General features: G+C 49.7%; 5 protein-coding genes across 5 annotated transcripts; 3 read left to right on the top strand and 2 right to left on the bottom strand.

Annotated features, from left to right (window-relative positions):
• Position 1: 1 nt before the first annotated feature.
• Positions 2-1784, top strand: ONS95_009231 (uncharacterized protein). The gene is made up of 3 exons (XM_058502810.1): positions 2-82; positions 137-184; positions 238-1784. The coding sequence occupies exon 3, from the start codon at positions 266-268 to the stop codon at positions 509-511; it is 246 nt and encodes an 81-aa protein (XP_058361740.1). The 5' UTR covers positions 2-82; positions 137-184; positions 238-265; the 3' UTR covers positions 512-1784.
• A 3086-nt stretch (positions 1785-4870) lies between these two features.
• On the top strand, positions 4871-6061 carry ONS95_009230 (uncharacterized protein; the record flags this gene model as incomplete). Its single annotated transcript, XM_058502809.1, has 1 exon — positions 4871-6061. The coding sequence occupies one exon, from the start codon at positions 4871-4873 to the stop codon at positions 6059-6061; it is 1191 nt and encodes a 396-aa protein (XP_058361739.1).
• A 3590-nt stretch (positions 6062-9651) lies between these two features.
• Positions 9652-16399, bottom strand: ONS95_009229 (uncharacterized protein). Its single transcript, XM_058502808.1, has one exon. It carries the CDS (start codon positions 13308-13310, stop codon positions 9909-9911), a length of 3402 nt encoding a protein of 1133 aa, XP_058361738.1. The 5' UTR covers positions 13311-16399; the 3' UTR covers positions 9652-9908.
• A 468-nt stretch (positions 16400-16867) lies between these two features.
• ONS95_009228 (uncharacterized protein) lies at positions 16868-18684 on the top strand (the record flags this gene model as incomplete). The annotated part of the gene is made up of 4 exons (XM_058502807.1): positions 16868-16940; positions 16989-17058; positions 17111-17331; positions 17384-18684. 4 exons carry the CDS (start codon positions 16868-16870, stop codon positions 18682-18684), a joined length of 1665 nt encoding a protein of 554 aa, XP_058361737.1.
• A 361-nt stretch (positions 18685-19045) lies between these two features.
• Positions 19046-20329, bottom strand: CDC31 (Calcium-binding component of the spindle pole body (SPB) half-bridge). The gene is made up of 2 exons (XM_058502806.1): positions 19925-20329; positions 19046-19824 (listed from the first exon to the last, which is right to left on the bottom strand). The coding sequence occupies exons 1-2, from the start codon at positions 20147-20149 to the stop codon at positions 19309-19311; spliced, it is 741 nt and encodes a 246-aa protein (XP_058361736.1). The 5' UTR covers positions 20150-20329; the 3' UTR covers positions 19046-19308.
• Between the last annotated feature and the right edge of the window lie 1125 nt (positions 20330-21454).

Genomic DNA, 21454 nt, shown 5'->3' with positions numbered 1-21454 from the left:
CCATTTTTGAAGCTTATAAGTAACGAAATAAGAAAAAATCATCAACCAATAGAGACGCCTTGGTGGTCTAGCGGTATGATTCGTCAGTGGTCCCATCTTCCGCATCTCAACTCAACATCCATCTAACATCTTGCAGTCGCTTAGGGTTCACCCAAAGTTTAACTTGCGAGAGGTCCCCGGTTCAGTAAGTTGAATCTTCCACGATATGTTCTTCTACAAATCACTAACCAATTCCAGATCCCGGGCCAAGGCCAAACACCACACGATGTTTAACTTTTTTTTTCTTTCTCTTTTGTATCCGATTGAATTGAATAGTCAAGTCGAAAACTCGGCCCGGAGGACCGGAGGGAGTTTGTTAAACCGTCTTTTTTGGTCTCCTGAGAGATCTGCCTTGTTCACCTCGAGACCAGCTTCAGTCGAGGTCTATCCAGCCTATCTCAGTAAGTCCCTTGATGGCCCAGGAATCTACGCAAAGAGACAGGCCACATCAAGTGCTTCATCATTTGAATAGAACAGGCTGTTGTAGGCAATAAAATAAACTTTTGAAAAGTACGTCGTATAAAGTTATATTGAATTGATTACTTGTGAGCAATGTGCTCTCGAACATTACAGATCAGGCAAGAAAGAGGCAAAAAAAGGGGGTGCCAGTGCACCATGGGTCTTACCGCGACTCGAACGCGGGGCCTCTCGCAATGTTGAACTCAAGGTAAGGTAAACCCTAAGCGACTGCGTCCACGTTACTTCGTTAGGACAACCTTCCTCAGGAGGATGTGGAACACCTACGAATCATACCACTAGACCATCTGCACATAATTAGCAGGTGTCAAATTTGATGGCAACGTCGGGTTGATCTTACAAGACCGGATTTGCTCCAATTTGAACCAAATTTGCACGGATCTTGCTATCTCATTATATGTAGGCTGTGAAGAAAGTGGGCAACTCACCCTCACCATGACCTTACTGGTCCAACAAACGAGTCGCAATAATAATCGTGCAGGTGTGGTGGGCTACTTGTAGGTAGCTGGTAGTTGCTGCTCAAGCTGAGGACTTTTGCTTGCACATGCGTGAGGATTTTGCTCTGAGCTGGTGACTGGTCCTGCACAAAGAGTGGTCGCTGGTGAGGAATGAAATGATGATGTGGCAGTCAAGATGAAGCAGCTGGTCCACGGCTCGAGGACCAGAATGACTGAGCGTTTCAAAACACACTGGCGCACAGCCTATCACAGCGCCGTCCAGGTCCCTGAAGATCTCTCGCTTGGTGTTGTCGCAATCCCGCCAGTCTGCTCTTAGCCTAGGCATTGCCCCTGGCTGTCACTCCCTGCACGTCCCCAGCCTACCAACACCTCCCCTCCGCCACCAAGATCAAAAGACCAGAACACTCGCAGATGCGGACGGAGGCTAGAGATTCGATGCCAGACCATTCCAAGCGAGCCTGGACTTCAGCTGTTGTGGTAGGGGATGGCATGAAAGGCATGAATGGCTCATCCGAAGATGAGATAGGAGAAGTCTTCAGATGGAAAAGATCGTCGTAGCTGCATGACTGCTTTCTTCTTCTTCTCTCGATACCAATAACGATCTTCCATGCCCAGCAGGCAAATTTTCGACCTTCATAGCCTCCATCAGGCCTTGTTTGCGGCCAAGAAGTGGGCTTTGGGCTTCAAAGCCTCATCGTACGTGTAATGTATTCGGCATCAATTCTTATTCACTGGGAAGCCAAACACCAGATGCCTGCCAGCCATTTTCAAGAATGCTGGATGCATGAATGATGATATTTTCCCTCCATGCATGAAAAACGACGACGCATATCACATTGCTCAGTCCAGCCGAGTCGAGGGGGGCGGGGGGATAAACTTCGCCTGATTCTCCCATCAACATCAAGCGACCAGCAATCAGCTGCTTCACACTCACTCCTGACTCGAGAAACAAGGGAATGCATGCTGCGTGATCGATGGGAGAGTGAGGATGACCGTTGAAGCATTGCCATTCACCGCCATCTATGACGCAGGAAATGAACAACTCACTCCCTCTCACTGGATTGCAGCCCAACCCCAACCATCTTTGCGGAAATTGTAAGAAAAATTAACTGGCGGTGATATCTCCAACCTCCTCACGCATGCATGACTAGATACATTACTGTGACGGGCGGAACTCACCTTCACTGACGGAAGGGAAGCACATTTATCCAGCCAGCATTCCCTCTGGCAAAAATAAGTTCAGCATCCCTCTATTATTGCGAGACTTTATTGCATGTTCTCTGAGCAGCGCGGTTCATTTGATTTGATTGATATCGTGGTTTCAGGAGCTCCTTGAAAGCCAACCTTGCTTTGGTTATCTATTGGCCGAAGCCAATACGGCGCAGGTTTGACGGAGAATATATCGACGAACCGAACGAAGCGACTCAGGAGAGTGCAGCCTGGAAACAGCCTTTGCAGGAGACAGCACTGCACTGCACAGCACTGCACTGCACCAGAACCGCCAAGCCAAGGGACAACAGCAATTCTCCAGTGCCACGGACCAGTTCCCCCTTCACCCCCTTGGACCCATTCACGGCTATCCAGGCGACATCCCTATCTTAGGTACCTACCGTAGGTATCCTACCTCCCTACCTACCTACCTAGCTATCCTATCCCTCCGCCGTGCTGAAAACCGGATCTTCGTCTCTCCCTTGTGGACCTGTGCCTGTGGTACGCTGCATGCCCTGCCCTGCCCTGCCCTCCTGGACTGCCATCCTGTATCCGTACCCTGGCGTGCCTCACCTGCCTCCCTCCTGCCCCCCTCGTCCCCTGCATCTTCATCTTCATCTTCATCGCCCATCCCCATACCCACCACCCTCCCCATCTCAAATTCGCTCCTCGCCAGTCGATTGCCAGTCGATCCTCGGTCTCCCCCTGCGCAAGTGGGCTGAAACTGCCATCCACTTTGCTGGGCCGTTTTTGGAACGAGGGGTCCGTCAGCATTCCAACAGTGCTTCCCAGCGTCTAGGGGCGAAGCATCGCGCGGCCTACTGCTTGGTCGCCGACAGCGTAGGACCAACCACCGCCAACCATCCAGCGGCCACCGGCAGATTCCTTACTGGAGACTGGCGACTGGAATTGGACGAACGACGAAAATACCTTACTCTTACTCCTTGACGGCGTGTGTGGAAACAATTAAAACAAGTCCATAGGAGCGGCCCTCCTGGCGTCGTCGAGTCTTGATTCGGTAGGCCGCTATCTGGACCTTGCCTCACACACGCCCTTCCTCATTTATACGTACAATACTTATATCCCCTCCACCCTCATCTACCCTGAGGCTTGTCCAAACAGAAGTAGAAGTATCTTCTACTGCCACCACTTCCACTACTGACTGACTGACTGCCACACCCTCGCCTGCCTCGCACTTGACCTCGACTTCGCACCAGCCTCCACGCTCACTCCCGCACCAACATCGCATCGAGACGACGACCCGGTGTCAGTCGGATAAGGTACTTATAATCAGGTGCAGCATTCAGACAGATCATTCGAGCATCGTCCGGCTCCCCGTTCATCACCGTTCATCAACGTCACATCCTCCTCTCCTCCCTCTGGAGTACATTATCTACAGCACGACGACCCCTCGAAACGAAACACTCGGACTTTGCACGCCTCTCTTTATCGATATTGCAGCTAGAAGATCTGCGAACGGACGAAGAAACTGTCAACCCCTCGCTCGCTCGCTCGCCCTCGCCCCTGCGTCTGTGCCCCCCTGCAGCCCCAGGAAATACCACATCAACAGCGGAATAATAGCTTCTTTTCGGCGACTTTGGCCAATACTGTACTGTACTGTACTGTACTGTACGGACGTACGACTTGGATAACCCTTTTACTCCAGAGCCTGTGCTACTCCAGCACTCCCTGTGCGCACTTACACTTGGCTCGATTCGCTTTCAGATCGTCCCGCCCGCCATCCTTCGTCCAGGGCTTTCTGCTCAGGCATCTAGCGAGGCTTTTGCTATTCCATTTGGATAAAGCATCATCCTTCCCCATCCACCGATCCACTCCACTCCACTCTACTCGCTCCTTCGTCGTCCACGACTCGCATTCTCCTCTCACGCACTCCTCTCTGGCATTGGGCTTGGCTGCTTGCGAATCATCATCGCCTCCGCCTGCCTTCCTGCCTTCCTGCCGTCCCAGTCTTTTGTCAACCCTGACACGATTCCCTCCCTCCCTTGCGGCCGTTGCATTCGCATGACTTGAATCGTTTACGCTGCGCCAGCGAAACAACATCCACCACAGTCGGCATCTGCGCCTGAATCTCTCCGCTGGTCGGAAAGTTTTGTCTACAACAACGATACTTCTCCGCTTTTTTCATATACACAGCAGCCACCCCACAGTCCTTTGCCGGCCTCGCCGTTCCACAGCACAGCACAGCACAGCACAGCACTGCACTCCACTGCACTGCACTGCACAACACAGCACAGCGCAGTACTTGTACCTCGCTACAACTACCTCGCTTTACACTCTCTCAGGCATATTTTATTGTTCCTGCTCCCGCCTCGCTTGCATTGTTCTCAAGGTCCAAGTCTTTGTCGAGTCTTAGCCGACAATTCAATTCATTGTTTTTGTCGTCGCTACAAAACACACCTTTCCGCCTTGCAGACTGTGTTCCAATTCACAGCCTCGCTGCAATCCAAGCCTAATCAACCTCTCGGCTCGCCCAACAACAATATCAACAGCGCCACAATAGCAAACAGCTTTGCTAGGCACAATCAACAATACGAAGCTCACGGCCACTAGACTACGATATAACGATACTCATTAGCATTCATATTTCTATACCCTCCTGGCTTCGTGTGCCCTTTTTTTTTTTAACCAGATCAATCCTCGACACCAAACATCTTCTTCGATACAACATGTCGTACCCTTCAAGAGAATTGAACGAGGCCGCCCTGGAGCGCTTCATCTACACTCCTGTAAGCACTGATATGATCAACTATCTTGCCCGCAAAGCATCAGAAGTCATCCAGTGTGAACGAATTACCTCCCATTCATTACCTCCTTCCCCTCCTCAAACACCCCCGGAGGATGGATCAGAATCACCGGCCCTTCCTTCCCTGGAACGCTTCATTAGCAACTTGGTACGGAAATCAAATGTTCAGGTACCAACTCTCATGACGACATTGGTGTACCTCGAACGTTTAAAGCAAAAGCTTCCACCTGTTGCCAAGGGGTTAAGGTGTACAGTACACCGAATCTTTCTCGCTGCCCTCATCCTTTCCGCAAAATTCCTCAATGACTCCTCACCGAAGAACAAGCACTGGGCCGAGTATACCAAAGTTCGAGGTTACGAGCATTTTGGTTTCTCAAGGACCGAGGTCAACCTCATGGAGAAGCAACTTCTCTTCCTTCTCGATTGGGATCTCAACATCAGCGAAGACGACCTCTACGCTCACCTTGACCCCTTCCTGGAGCCAATCCGTCAAGAGATCGAGAGAAAGCAAGAGTACGCTCGCCAGAAGGAGGCGCGCAAGATAGCTGCACGAGAACAGCAATTGGCAGAGGAAGAGCAGCACAGGGTACAATACGAGTCGGCGAGTCAATACTGGCTACCAGGGTACCAAGAACACCAGATTTACGAAGGCCAATATATCGATCCAACCGGCATGGTGGTTGGCAGACCTCAATCCTCAAACATCCGCTACGACTCTCCTCCACCTTCCACCGAAGTCCCAGGTCTCGCACGCAGTGGTACAGCAGACACATACTCGATGGTCTCCTCCTCAGCTTCCTCATACGTGGACTCGATCTCGCGCGCTGGCACACCAAGCTCAAGCATCGGTAGCTACATGGAGATGGAGCAAGACGGCCAGTACTGCCGCGGCGCCAACAACACCAGCCCCAATGCTGTCATTCGCGACATCGTACAGATCGAGATGGATCACCAGGTCTTGTACCCTCAACACAAGCGTGGTATGCTACCTTACGAGATTGAGCGTGAAGTCGTTGTCGAGGAGAAGCCGGCTAAGAAGCCAAGGCTTATGAGCGGCAATATCTTCTCGCGTTTACTTGGAGGGCAGAGAGAACGCAACAGCTATGCTTCATGATGCGTTGGATAACGATAAGAATGCACGAATTTCCTATGTCAATTTGAGTTGGATGGAAGGGTGGAAAAAATGGAGCTCATGAAACGATATGATAGGTCCAATCGATCTCGGAGGACATAATGAAGGAAAGCATTGTTCTTTACATGTTCCTTGGGGGCCAAAGGGATTCAATTTGGATGGAAGCATTCGAATCTGGCCAGGTCTGCATCATGGAGTTTTGACATTTGTCCCTTTATCTTTTCCTTTGTCCTTTCGCATTAGCATGGCGTACTGGAGTCGGATTTGCTCCCTTTTGGCATGGCATGGGATGGCATTTTACCGCACTGCATTATAGTAATTGGATGACATGTGGATGAGTGGGCACGGGGAAGAAAGAAGGGAAGGCTGGATGCGCTGCATCGCCGATTTTTGGAGATATCATTGTGAGAGTCAGTACCTAGAGAATTTAAGATAAGACTCTTACACTATACAAAAGAGTTTGATGCTCATTACACTACGCTACACTTCCTGTCTCTCCTACCGTGACTTCACTCTTCAAACTGACTCCATCGTGACGACTCTTTGTCGGCTACTCTTACCTACTTGAGTTGAGTCAAATTTCAAATTCCAGTGAGGTTGATGCCGAGGCAGATCCAGATCCAGATCCAGATCCCAGGTCCCAGATCGACATTGGGGAAAAGGGGACGCCGCTCGCTTAGCTGCGCAAATGTCAACTCAGCCCCTGAACAGCCCAGCAGCCCCTTGCTGCGCTGAACAAGCCCGCCGCCTCCCGCCTCCCGCCAAGAGACGGACTTGGCCCGCCGCCCCCTCCATCTACCTCCGTAGTTTTTTCGTTGGATTACCTTGTGTTCATTCATCCCTTCTCTCTGCTCACGATTCTAACACCAAACTCGAGGAAGGACTTACAAATAGTGGAAGTGCATTTCACTCATTGTCTTGTCTTGTCTTGTCTCGGGTCTCAGCCTCCCTCTCAGCTATACCTGGTTGATTACTCAAGGTCGTGATGCAGATTCCGTCCACTTCTTTCTTCTCGTTGGAATTATTCACCATGCATGGCTGGCTGTACCTGTTGTACGGAGGGACGGAGTTAGTAATCACACGATACGATCCTTCGTTTGTCAATACCTCAAGCAGGCAGGCAGTCAGTCATATTTGCTTTCAATTTAGTACTGGTATCTGCGTCATTTGTCTTATTGTTTCTGTTCTGCGCCTCATTTTCGTCATTTGTTCGTGGCAATTCCAAGCCAGGCCAAAACCGAAGTCAAGTCAAGACAGGACGACGGGGTGACAATAGAAGGCGCAAGAGATGATAATCCTGCGTAAGCTCGCCTCCACCTCGACCTCGTTTATTGTCAGCTCAGCTGGAGTTTGCCGAGCTCCATTCTGTTTTCAGCATCACGAGCTGTCGTCGTATCTCGGGTACCTGCTTTGTCTACCTTTTAAGTAAGTGTTGCCTGTTCACGGGTGGAGTCCTGTCGTCTTCTTTCTTTTGCCTGCTTGCTGCGCATACGGTTTGATGAGGGGGGGGGTTTCTTACAGTGACTGCCTGCCTGGACGTTTATCTGTTCTTTTCGATTTCTGAGTAAGGAAGAGATTTTGAGATGGCAGGTACAGCATGGAAGGGGAAAATTCAAGATAGAGAAACGTATATATATATATGAGTTTATGTGTACATTTTCGATGTGGAAGGCCTTGTACTTTCTTATATGCATCTTTCTCTCGTCAGTTCGTGGTCACCCATTTTGGGCTTTTCCAATGATTATTCACGCTCGCAGATCTTCCAAGTAAAGCAACTTGTTGCCGAAAGTTTCGATGGTGATGTTTTGAATTGCGAGATCTCCATGTGCTTCTATTCTAGTCTGTTTTATGTGCGACAGCATGATTCAAGAGTCGGGTTTCAAGAAGCCTCGACTTCGCTTCGTAGAAGAAGCGAGGTGTGAATTTCAGGAGTGATATCATCTTCCATACTCCTCAATCACGCTCCTTGAAGATACTCTCGTTCTTGGACGCTGTTTTCATCTTCCCCTTTTCACCCTCGAGTATTGCTTCTTCATACACATGATCATCCTCAAATTCCTATCAACACCCACAATCTTCCTATGAACAACACATTACCACTGCTAGCTTCTTCAATCATGGCTTCAGCAACGGTATCAATCTGTTTTGATTTTCTTGAGAGGGCAACGGCTCGTCCGATTCGCCAGGAGAGAGGTATCGTGTGCTCAACAACCCACTGCTTGGTGTTTGCTCTTGTTACAGGTCCTTTCGCACATGCTACGTGAGAGCCCACGTGTGAGAGTGTGCGCGGAATTGTCGCTCAACCATCAATTCGGACTTGGCTTCTTTCATCCAACTTCACCTGTTAAAAGAAAGCCCGAAGAGAACTTGAGAGGGCTATTTGCCATGACATTGCCGTTTCCATCACAGATTGTCGAGGGTAGAAATACGGGTTTCGTTTCGGATACTATTGGCGTTGTTTGCCATGCTACAGGATATGCTCTGCCCATCAAATCTCCATCCACGGTGGGAAGACTCATATTCGTCAATACACCGAAGATCATTCCTCGTAGTCCAATGGCATCTCCGATCTCCAGCATCACAGCATCGGGCTGCACTTCAGTGAATCATATAGTTCTGTCTGTGGTTGCATCATCCTAGAATGTCAGCGAGTTTACCATCAGCATCTTGAGAAAGCTACTGATCACTAGGCAGTTTCTCAATCGAAACTATCAGAGACCCTTTGCCTCCTCCTCTAGCCACGAGATCCTTATTTTGAAGATCACCAGGCGAGAGCACCCACAACCCCGGTGACATAATACTCACCCGTAAATTGACCTATTCTTGCCTTGCTCTTCCCAAAGTGCCCTTTCAAACTTTGATCTCAAATACCTGGAAGAAAAGTGTGCATCCAAAGCTGTATTGTACATGTCTAAACGTGGGAGTTACACGAAGAGATAATCAGCTTCTCGGATTTTTATTTTCCAACAAACCGCCACAACGCTCCTCCCGCGTCTTCTTACCTACATTCCGCAATTCCTTGCTTCTAACCCGTGAGAGGGCCCATCAACTCCGCTAGTCCGCAAGCTCAGTAACACAATTCCTTCACATAGAAAGCATGAGTAAGTCCTTACTCAACATAGTAAATGTTACACACGGCTTTCAATCCAGAAGCACAACATTCAAATCCTCAATTGCCTGCCACAATCCCAACATAGTGCGTTGTCAATACTCGATAGGTTGGCTGTTCGTGTTGGACAGCAATAGGATCATGATGCACTATTGAAATCTGCTGTGCTACCAATACCAAAGGACATCTTCATGAAGGTTGGTCTGACTACAGGACGCAAGGCCAAGACAAACGAACTCGTATGAGTGAACACAGGTCGTAATTTGGCATCACACATTGGCGAGTGCGTTGTCGATGTATTGGAGTGCTTCTCTGCTGTTGGAATTTTTTTTAGGTAGTATCACGATGTATGACCTTGAAGGCTTATATAAGACTATGGTTAAGAGAAGTACAGAAGCTTTTTGATAGTTGAAATCTCGTGGGACGTTTTGAAAACTGGTGCACTTAGGACGCCTGGCATGGTATGGTAAGAGACATATAATATTTGGTGGTAATTTCTGTAATCTGTGGGGGTCATTCGGGGTATCGTATCCATCACTTTTCCTCCTCTTCTTTTCGAACATAGCTAGCTCACAGGTAGAATTAAATACAAAGAAACGAACACCCTTGCGTGCCGTGCCTCTTTTACAACTCGTATCTCGAGAGTCCCCAACCCATCTATCCCAACCCAGACAAAGAATATAAAAGAGAAACTCGTTTTTGAGAAGAGGAGAATCTGGATCATTCATCCTCGTCCCAGCCACCCTGCTCGATCAAAAAACTCACGATTCGTTCCTTGACTCCTGTCAATTCCCTTCCCAACGCACTACTCCACAGCTCCTCCACACACCTGACCTTCTCCTTCAGATCATCGGTCAGACGTACCTCCTCATCCTTCTCCACTTCTCTCAACTCCGCCTCGACCTCTTCCTCACCTTCTCCCTGCGCGATGCGTTGCGTACGCATTAACCTACAATTCGCGAGCGTGACACCGCTCTTGACTTCGTGCAGTAGACATAGAAGATTCGTCTGGCTCTCAATGAATTGGTATGTGCTTTTCTCGCAGTGTCCTAGTAAACTATAGAGATATTGCATCGGAAAAGCGTAGTAACTGGGATTCTCCTCGTACTCCGCAGCAGGGATTTGGATCGCGAAACTCTCATCAATACGGCTGGGAATCTTGTCCGTGATGCGGCTCAAAGACGGTGCGATGTCCCAAAAGGCAGAAAGTTGTACCTCAACACCGCGGACGACATTCTCTTCGATGATATCCATGAATTCTTCCGTGCGTTTGAGCACTTCTTGCTCAAACGCTAGCTTTCGCTTGGATGCATCTTCAGCGAAGAAGAGCTCTGCGTTCTGTATTTTCTCGTTGTTCCCGGCGAGCCGGTAGGGTATTATGACCATGTCGCGATACCGGTTGTTGCGGTCGCTGAGGAGATCGAAGAGTTCTCTGTGGAGCTGCTCACGTGCCTCGAAGATCCATTTCAAGAGTGTGAGTTTCTCAAGAAGTTCGGGCTGCTCGTCGCCTTCTTCTTGGGTTAGATTCGGTGACTGCTGTTGTGCATCAACAAAGAGTTTGGAGCGCAGCTGTTCGAAGAGCTCTGTCGAGCGGTTGACTCGGTCCATGAGAAGGTCATTGACGGGAATCACGACTTGAGACTGGAAGAGCTCGAAGTCGAGTTTGGAAGCTTCTTTGGTCTTTTCCTGCTCAGTTGCGAGGGCTGTGGCTTCGACCTTGGCGGCATCTGCGTAGGTCATGTTTCCGGAGCCGACTTCACGTTGGATATTGATCCGGAGCGAGTCTCGCCGTTTCTTGGTCTCGGCGGCGAGGTCATCTTGGACCTGTTTGCTACTTGTTGAGAAGCGCTCTTTGGTGGCTTCGACTTCAGTGAAGTCGCTGAGAACACGTACGACAGTGCGGATGGATGTGAGGTCTGGGTGATTGTTGTTGACGGCTGGATGGTGACGGGGATAGGGTGGAGGTAATGTTACAAGGCGGGAGACATCCAAATGATCTGGATTTGGTGTTGTAAGTGCCGGTGAGAAGGGTGCCGGGGATCTGACTGAAGCCTCTTGAGGTTTGGAAGAGGACGATCGATTACTTGGCTCATGCCAGCCAACCTTCTCTGGTGGATACTCATTGGCCCCATACACCTTTTGCACGCTTCTGGGCTCAGACATATCGATTCCCTTGCCATTTTGACTCGCTCTAGGGTCACTATTCTCGTATTGCAAAGATTCCCGTAATTCTCTTGGCATACCCATGTATTTGGACTCTCGTTTTGATCGTTCCAGTCGCATTGATGGAGTGCCATTTGAACCCTCCTGACTAACCTCCCACCACCTGCTTGATGGTCGACCTCTAGAATCTGAACCATCTGGCGCTTCGCTCACACTCATACTTGGAATTGGCGAGAGAGAAGGCATATAACCAGTCCACCAAGTCGATTCTGGTCGTCCGAGTGCCGGAGAAGAGGGTGTTGAGCCAGACGACGGCTCCTGAGCTGTCTGCAGTTTGGGTGCATCGTGTAAAGCCGCCATTAGAGAGCCTCGATGTGATCGATTGCCCATAGGACCTGGTGATCTAGGTCCCGTTGATGATTCCGGAGTCCATGCACTGGACCTTGAAACCATAGATTCTCTCCTAGGGCTGCTGTACGGTCGAAATAGATCGCGGGTTAGCTCAAGAATTTCTGACCCCATGTCATCAATTGCTGACGCATATCTTTCTCTTCGTAAACGAGATTCAGTAACTATGAACTCTGCAAAAATTCGAACACGCTCGCCATCGGTTGCGGCAGCTGCCTCTCTCTGTGCAAATGCCTGGTGCCTTTCTACAGCGGCACGCGAAAATTGCTCTGCAGGTGAGATTTGTGACATTTGACTGTGATTCGATTGCCTTGATCCAGGCCGCGACGGGACTAATGCTGCGATAGTCGTGTTGTCATTGTTTGGGATATGAAGTATATGCGATACGGGTCGACCTGGAGAGCTCATGGTGAGCCTGGACTGAGGTGGAGGAGTAGGCAATGCCTTCGGTGGTATTGCGGGAGACCCCTCGATGAAGGCAGCCTTGATTTGGCCGGGAGAGAAAGGTGGGGTTGGAGCTTCAGGTCGACTAGAAGAACCAGGTGGGCGGGGAGTTGAGCCCCTAGATCCAGTTCCTGGGCCACCTTGTACAGGAGTATTGTGCTGGAACTCAGCAGATCTTGGTGTTTCGACATGGTGTGATCTTGCACTTCTCGGAGTTGACCGTGTGATTGTTGGTCTTCGAGTGAGTAACGTCTGTGGGAGAACGATATCTGAAGGCGTGATAGCTTCGGCCCAAGGATTATTGGAAGGCTCTTCTGTGACAGCGCTTCGCCTGGTTTTGCTTTCGGTTCTCCTTTCTCGAAGACTCTTTTCGCCTCTCACAGCATGGGCCCTAGCCAAGCCTGACGAACTAGAGCCCGAATTGGATTCTGCAGCAGTACTCGAGCCAACGCTGGATGTGTCGATATGAAGTCCACGATTGGGGGATCTACCTCTCCCAGCAATATCTTCGTCCACCCAGCCCGCAGGAGTTGGAGGGACGGGTCCCAGAGAAGACATCGGCCCAGGCCTTCTAGTTGGTGGAGAGACAACACGATCAGTCGATCGACTCATACTCTGTGATCTCGAGGATAGCGGAGGAGGCCCAGGAGGGGGTGGGGGCAGTGGCATCCCAGGCTCCCATCTTGATGTTGACGAACCTCGCGAGCGGGATGACGACGGAGTACTTATAGCCCCAGTAGATGCAGCTCTCCGAGAAGCCGGTGGTCTTGACTCGGCCTGTATTGAGCCTTCTTCCTCGGATGACGGCGCCTCAATAGAAATTGGCACTGGCCGCCGTGAACCCGAAGCATGATCTCTGTTGATTTCGGGTGAAGGTCTTGGTGCTTCTTGTTGTGCAGGCTGCGCAGGCTGTGCAGGTCTTCTGGAAAATGAAGATATACTAAACAAGTGTGGTGTTCTATCACTGGAGCCAGCACGTTGCCGAGTATTTGGAGGAGGTGGAAACGTAGGATTTGATGTAGGTTCTGGGGATGACCGGTACTGATTTGATGGTGAAAGTCGAGAAGCAGGTGAAATGCCAGAAGACGGTTCTTCATTCATAATCATTGAAGTTCGCTGTGACCTAGGGGGACTGTAAGGCGGAGGAGGGGGTGGGGTAACTACGGGGAGCAGTTAGCGTCTCCACAGGTATAATTAGACAGCACAGCAGTTCATGAACAAAGATGATTCGCAGAAAAAGAGATTGTGCATACTCTCCACATCTTGAGGGCGTGCTGAAGAATGCCCCGATGAGAAATGAGTGCTGCTGTCTGGCGTGACACTGGGTGAATTCGACCATTGTGCTGGGTTGTAAGCGGATGTCCTGACCGCACTCACTGGAGTGAACGACGACGGGTTGTACCCAAAGGGGGCACTCAGAGACGTCGATGACAAAGCAGAACTGGGAGTCTGCTGGTGAGGCTGATGTTGAGGGAGATTGAGGGAGGTCGTCAACGGGTCCAGATTCAAGCGTCGACGAGCTGCCTCTCGCAAGGTCGCCATGATATCAATCTGGTATCCAAAAATAGCAACTTCTCTCGCCTATCCTGCTCGGTTCCTGTTCCTGTTCTGTCTGTCCTGTTTAGACGTGCACCCAGCGAAGGGCTTTCGGCTTCGTCTGGCGGCGGCGACGACTCTGGCCTGAACACATCTGGTCCCAAAAGATGAGAAAAGATTGAGGCTCGTCGTTGAGCACGAAACGAGATCGAGCAGGTTGGATGGAGGGGTCCCGGCCATCTTAATGGGGCCTCCTTAGGACTAAGGACCCCTGCTCGTGCTTGCAGTCGAGGAAGAAAGGACGCTGTGGGGCAGGGGGCGGACTAGCGGGTACTAGCCCCATGCACAGACGGGGATGTCCAATTTTGGCACACGTGCTGATTGGCGGGCCTGCGTGACATGTGGGCGGCCTTGCTTTGGCTGTCCAGCCTGCGTCCAATTAGGCGTCGGGACGGTGCGGCAGCAGACCGACAGGGCGCTTATCAACTTGAACCATCATGCAAAAGATTGTGATGGGGCCAGCAAGACGCGAAGAGCATACCAGATACCGTACCAGCAGCTATCACTATCACCCGAATCCAACCACTGAGAGAATTAAGCTTTCCGCCATAGCATGCCCCTCCCCCGTGAAGTGGAAGAGGAAGTAGAAGTGTAAGTCACTGCAGTCGGCATGTCAAGTATCTAAATCTGGTGGTATCCAACCACTCGTCGGCATGCCTCTCAGCCGGCACAGGCACACGGGGATATGCAGGAGCCTTGTCGGTTGGCATCCTCCAGGACTTGTGTCATGTTTGTGGTGATCCCAAGCTTCGATTGCATTGTGCCCTAATGCACAGAGTGCTAACGGGCATAAAGATGTAGAGTACGGCACTTATTCAACCCTGCCGAATTCTGCAAACGGGGCTGGGAATTATCTCGTGATCGGAAGCCGCCTCATATGAGGTGACTTGAGGACGGGTAAGGTCAGACAGAGTTGGAGACGAAAATAGACCCGTTGAGTGTAACCTCACTGTCCCATCAAAGTGGTTGGTGGCGGCCCTAAACGTCCTTTGTTCTTCCAGAAAAAGAAGAGGCGGCACAGTAGCTTAAGCTTATTGTCTAAAGCTGGACCTTCAAACTTATCTTTTTACTTTCTTTGCGATCTGTGGCGTTCAACCTGAAAGCTTCTGGAGTCGCCTCGTAAATTCTCCGATGTATGATGGTGGGGTCGTCTGCAGGAGTGTGTTTCCCAGAATAGCCACTTGGATTCTAAGACACGCTTGCCGGATGAAGATGGTTCTTTCGTCGGAATGTTCGAAGTTCACAGCTGTAAACTAGAGAAAGTGACATAAGCGTTAACCAAGTGAAAGAAGTAACTTTCTGTTGTAAATCTTTTATTAAGCCTCCAGCCACACATGGATGCCGCTGTAATGATCTTTCAAGATCTGTGGAGTCACAAAGTTCTTGCCATAAATCAAAACAGGAGTAAAGGTAGTAAGTACACTGGCAAATACGATACGAAGCTCAAACATCGTTCCGAAAACTCATGCGAGCCAACTGAGGCTTGAATTGAGTAGGGGCTCAACTCTGCCCTTGCCGGCCAAGAAGGGAGCTTGGGCCACTCGTTCAGTACAGTAGCACAGCTTCTGCTGGTTTTCTCAGCAATATCCACTACACAATAAACAATAATACTTGAATGCCTATCTCTGTGCGATAGTGGCCTGTGATCCTTACCAATGCTCAGAGGTAGATCGCCAACCGAGCTGTAGTTGCTTTTGTAGGGACGTGGAAAGGCATCAGCTTGATATTCTTTTGAACTTGGACCACGACCCCCTATGAGCATGGATTCATTCGCACTAAGGCACCCCGATGCATTCAATAGATACCAGAAGACCAGAGCTTTTGTAAGTAACCAGGACATGTGATGTACAAAGGCAACCTTACGTAAGAAACGCCGTGGTACCATGGATTCTAAACAATACTGGGCCAATGCCAAATGTTCCTAGATAAACAGGTTGATGCTGGGAATATTTTGCAAGATAACAAAACAGCTCATTGAGTAGAAGATCAAGAAAGGGGAAACAATAGCCAATGGGCGAAATTGGTGCTGTGAAGCAAGTCTTCGAGCCGTACATAAGACAGAAAAATGATCGTCCTTCGCTCTCATCCCAAGTAAAGCTCGGAGGACTGCCCGAATATTGATGCGGTACATATGTAGGCTTGAAAGCAGCCAGTGGCAGTAGCTTAATCAGAACTGCGCACTGAATTAATGTGGGTGATCAAATAATAACTAACACGCAGGGGGAAGAAACCCTCCGTGAATCAATCAATGTTCCTGCATGCTATTGAATATTGAATATGACAGTGTATGTGTCTAACATCGAATCTGCACTCAGGCTAAGAATATCATAGGGCCATCCAGGGCCGGTGAGTCCAAAGAGAATGAGACAAAGAAGGCTGGAGAGAAGGCTGTGTGAATTTGGAATATCAGCCAAGAGTTTGCCACTTGGCGTCCAAATGCACTATGTCCCAACGCCTGCTTACAGTGCAGGACATATTTCGGAATGCGAGAACTCGATCAAGAAAGAGAAACTGGATAAAATAGAAAGCGAAACGTAGAAGAAACTCTAGATAGCAGAATAGAGTAAGGCTGAACCCGATGCCATTCGCATTGCACGGCCCGGATCGGTGAATCAGCGAAGTGATGGAAACGCGGGCCACTTCCTCCTGTTGGCTCGGCTTGGCGCTGCGCATGCTGATGACTTCTAGCGCCTCTTGCCTTCGAGCTCGTCGTCACAGCCATCTCTTCGCATTCAAAACGCCCAACCCGAGTGATTATGCTTTCACACAACCATTGAAACAGTCTCTGCCATCTCGTCCATATCGCGCCTACCCACTCTTTCCTTCTAATACTCTTTCTTCGTCTGTTTAACCAGTGCGGGGCTCTCCTTTGACGATCCCGCCATCTTCAAGCGATCCAGAACGACGACGACACTTCAACTCCAGACAGTAGTGCCGGCTACGACTTCATATCCGGAGTATTCAGCCATCGTTCAGGAACTCTGTCATCTATTGCAACCGCCATATCCGACACCGTTCGCCGCCTAGTTCGTCATTTTCAATAAGCGCTTCTCCGCCTCGTCGCAAACATGTCGAAGGTCATTAGAAGCGTCAAGAATGTGACGAAGGGTTACTCCTCCGTCCAAGTGAAAGTCCGGAATGGTACGGAAATGATTATATGTTTCAATATACATAGCTAACTTCTTTTAGCTACAAGCAATGATCCCTGGGGGCCTACTGGGACAGAAATGAGCGAAATTGCCCAGATGACCTTCAATTCGTATGTACATATGCTCATAATTAATGGTCATTATTTTATTAACGCCATGAAGCTCGAATGAATTTTACGAGATTATGGATATGCTGGATAAGCGATTGAACGACAAGGGAAAGAACTGGCGCCACGTATTGAAAGCTCTCAAGGTTCTGGACTATTGTCTTCACGAAGGTTCGGAATTGGTTGTTACTTGGGCGCATAAGAACATCTACATCATCAAGACCCTGAGGGAGTTTCAGTACATTGATGAAGACGGTCGGGACGTGGGGCAGAATGGTAGGGACCAGTTCATGGAGTCACATTTGAGATCTGGCTAACAGGGTTTCAGTTCGGGTTTCTGCGAAGGAGTTGACCTCACTTATCTTGGACGAAGAGAGACTTCGTGCTGAGCGTAGTGATCGGAAGAACTGGAAGTCGAGAGTGACTGGCATTGAGGAATATGGCCCACAGGATCACCAACAACCTCAACGTCGGGCTACTCGACCACAGCGTGCTCAGCGAGCCGACGAAGAAGATGCCGAATACAAATTGGCTATCGAAGCTAGCAAGTATCAAGAAGAAGAGGATAGAAAGAAGCGCCAGAGTCGAAATGGAGAGCCTGAGGATGATGATCTTGCGAAGGCGATTAAGTTGAGCAAGGAGGAAGAGGAGCTTCGGCGGAGAGAGCTAGAGGAGCAGAACGCAGCCAGTCTATTTGATGACGATCCTATCCAGACTGCTCAACCTACTGGCTTCAACCAAGGATATCAACAACAGACCCAAGTTGATTGGGCAGGAAATCCCATTGACCCAAATATGCAGCAACAACAAACTGGCTACATGAATAACATGTACACTGGTTACCAACAGCAGCAGCCAACTGGCTACCAGAATGGATTTTCGAACGGATTTGGAGCTCAACCGACCGGCTTTGATCCATATGGTCAACAGCAACAGCAGCAACAACAACAATTGCAACCACAGCAAACGAGCTACAACCCATATGCTCAACAGAGTCCGTTTCAACAACCGCAGCAACAGCCGGAACCCCTTGTTCCTGCTAGCACGAACAACCCATGGGCTACGAACTCCCAGCCTATGGCAATGAAGCCAACCCCCACTGGGTCTAATAATCCTTTCGCGACTAGCTTTGCTCGTCCTCAAACCGCAACTCCTACTAAGCCATCTCTCGCCACTCTCCAAGAGCAGAAGACTGCTACTTTCAATAATAATTCCTACAACCCAATTGCTTCATTCCAGCCACCTCCCAAGGAACAAGATCCTCATCATGCAAGACTCAACGCTTTACTTTCAAGTGGTGATGGTATGGATACATTCGGTAACACTGGCGAGATGAGAATTCCCGCCCAGCACACCGCACCCGGCACATTCGTCAATAGTGCAGGCGCAGGACTCGGACGACTTACCGGTCAGCAAACTGGTACCAACCCATTCTTGCAAAACCAGTACACTGGAATGCCACAAACACAATATGGCGCTACAGGACATCAGATTCCGGCTGCAACTGGACCGGCTGGTATGTCAAATGGATTCGGTGGTGGGTATGGCTCTCAACAGCAGAACGCGAACCCATTTGGTCAAAGACCGCAACAAAACAACGGGCAAGGAGGTGATTTGATTCAGTTTTAGGGATATCTACTCGGAAATGGGATGTGACAGGGAGAAATTTTGAAGTTGATACCTTCATTCATTCGAATTCGAGAGGGAGAGGAGAGGAGACGTACGAATCGTGCGTACTTACTTGCTTGCCTGCACGCACCCATTTGTGTTATTCTCCTAGCAGGCGTGCAAATCATAAACTTCGCTAGGACAGTGACGTTTTTTGGAAGGGAGGAATGATTGACGGGTGACATGACAAGTCATGTCACTGACGGATGGATGACTGATGGCTTGGGGTTATCGTTTTTCGTCACTTCTTTGTTCATTGTGTTTAGATTGAGTGAGGGGAGGTGAACCAATTCACGAGCGATGGCATACAGTATCTATTCATTGACCACTCCTTACTGTGCGCGTTCTTCAATCTCATTCGGATGTGCTTGAAATTGCGGTGAAGCACGTTTAGACGGGGCGAAGGAATTCCATGATCAACTTGCCAAAGCGCCTAGACTCCTCGCTCCATGGTAATGTACCAAAACATGCAGGTTAACCCATATACGAGAAGGCTGTGTCCCATCCACCACGCCCCGCCTCATACCAGCAAATAATTACTAAGATGAAATTATAGTAGCCATATAAGTATCCTTTGATCGACTCTCAACTCATACAAATCCCCACAAACTCATCCCTCCCTACGCCTCCCTTCCCCTCCAGATCAAATTCTTCAATCATAGCCACCAACTCCTCATCCTCCAACCCTTCCCCCAACTCCCTCGCCACCCTCCTCAAATCCTCCAGCGTAATCATCCCCTTCTCATCAGCATCGAACAGCGCAAACGCCCTCAAAATCTCATCCCTTGGATCACGCTCACTGATCAGTTTCGCGGCTATGGTCTGGAAACTGGGGAGTGTGAGCGTGAGGCGTCCTGGGGGAAGAGGCTCGTTCGGGTTTAGTGGGTTGGAGGCGGCTGCGGATTGATGCGGTGCGGCGAAGGCGTTCTGAGGTCGGGAAGACTGTGGTGGGGGATTGGATGGGGTGAGAGGCGGGACGCCGTAGGTGGATAGGTGGGCGAGGATTTCGGATTTGGGGAGGTCGAAGCCGAGGGCTTTGAGGGCGACTTTGAATTCGTGGTAGTCAATTCGGTGGTCTTTGTCGAGGTCGAAGAGGGCGAACTGTGTTTCGTTAGATCAGGTCTCGCAATCGTGTAAATTTCAAGAGGTTTCTGGTGTTTGGCTCTTGGGAATATAGGATGCTTCATGAAGTCGCACATACAGCTTCATTTATCTCCTCCCTCTGCTCGTCCGATACCTGTGGTGTCTCGGGCTCTTTACTCTCCCGTTGCTGCTGTTGGCCCCTTTCACGATCTCCACGCCCTGCATCTCGTCCTGCTGGATGCGCTGACCCGCCAAATGCATTTACGTTTCGTTCGGGGAGTTTGCCGTGTAGTGTTGAGGAGTATGGCCGTTGTGGGAAGGAGGGGTGTGCTGTTGATGCCATTGTGCTGTGCTGTGTTGGAGGTGAGAGTTTGCGCCGGATAGAGGTGGGTGACAATGAGTTTGATAGCTTGAGGAGATTTAGAAGGTTACGGCGGGGCAAGGTAGCGAATTGTTGCTTATGTACTATTGTACGGCGTTGTATTGTATTACTGTCTCTTTAAGAGGAGAAATGTGGTGGTTGTCGTTGAGTGAGTCTTGGACGTGGGGTTAGATTTTGGAACCAAGGGACGGGAAGAACGCGACTTCACGCGTGCTAGCGTGTCTGGCAAGGGTTGCATGCATGCGTGGGAAGTTGATATTGACTTGGTTCTGCCAGAGCGAAGGTACATGTCTTTTTTTTGTGTAACTCTTTGAGAAAGAAAACGTCAAAAGATTTGTTGCCGAACTGTAAAACAATAGGATTTCTTCTTTTCATATGCTGTTGGAGAGCTGGTCTTTTCATCATCCTTCCCTGCCCCCAGAGCTTTCTCGGCTTCCTAATACCGCAGATCATTAGATACTGCACAGTGCAGGGATTTAGCTTCCCAAGTTTTTCTTCTGATACGGATGTTCGCCTGGGATCCTGTGGTAGGTATTTCAAAGCACCTTGGATAATATAAAATGGAGTCTGGAAAAGCTAATTTCCAGCTTTGATAACATACAAGGACGTCTCGTGTGAGGTCACTTTACCACTGTTCAACTTTGACCAAGGATAGCACGACTTGGCTGCCCGTTCGACACAGTGCTGGAATTCGGATCCTTCTAAAAAACACATCGGAAGAGTCATCTTTCAAAGGGAAGCCTTACGTGACTCCCTGACTATCAAGGATTGCTTCAGATCCTACCGTTTCCCCTCAGGCAACACTCTGGTGGCGATACTGTGTGGCCTAGATTCTCAGATGTCTTCTCTACCTATCCCTTCGTACCTTGAAATCCGCCTAGGCAGCAACTTGAGGCGTAGAATCAGTCACCAGACAGGCTTCGCACGCGCTGATTGGCTGGGCTAGCAAGCGGACACTGCCGAGTAACTTCACCTTCCAACAGCCTGCGAACCAGCTTCAACCCATAAAATATTCCAGTCGCCGACGACGACTCCCATCTCCCTTTTCGCCAACCTCGTTCTGCCTCTCTCCAAAGTAGATGATTCTTGTCTCTCTTTAATCAATTCTAATGTTTGCGGGCCTCCGTCGTCACTGAGCGCGACATTCCTCCTTTTTAGAACCGCGACACCACGCACCGCGTCTCCTATCGATCTCTCGCAACCTGCGCTCCTTGGTGCGAGCTCAAGCTTCCACATTGATACACCGATACCTCCCCCATAGGCAAG

Source organism: Cadophora gregata, assembly GCF_030347475.1.
Source record: "Cadophora gregata isolate MNR1 chromosome Unknown scaffold_3, whole genome shotgun sequence".
Taxonomy (NCBI): domain Eukaryota; kingdom Fungi; phylum Ascomycota; class Leotiomycetes; order Helotiales; family Ploettnerulaceae; genus Cadophora; species Cadophora gregata.
Note: the sequence above shows the minus strand (reverse complement) of the source record. Positions and strands in the feature narration are given on the sequence as shown.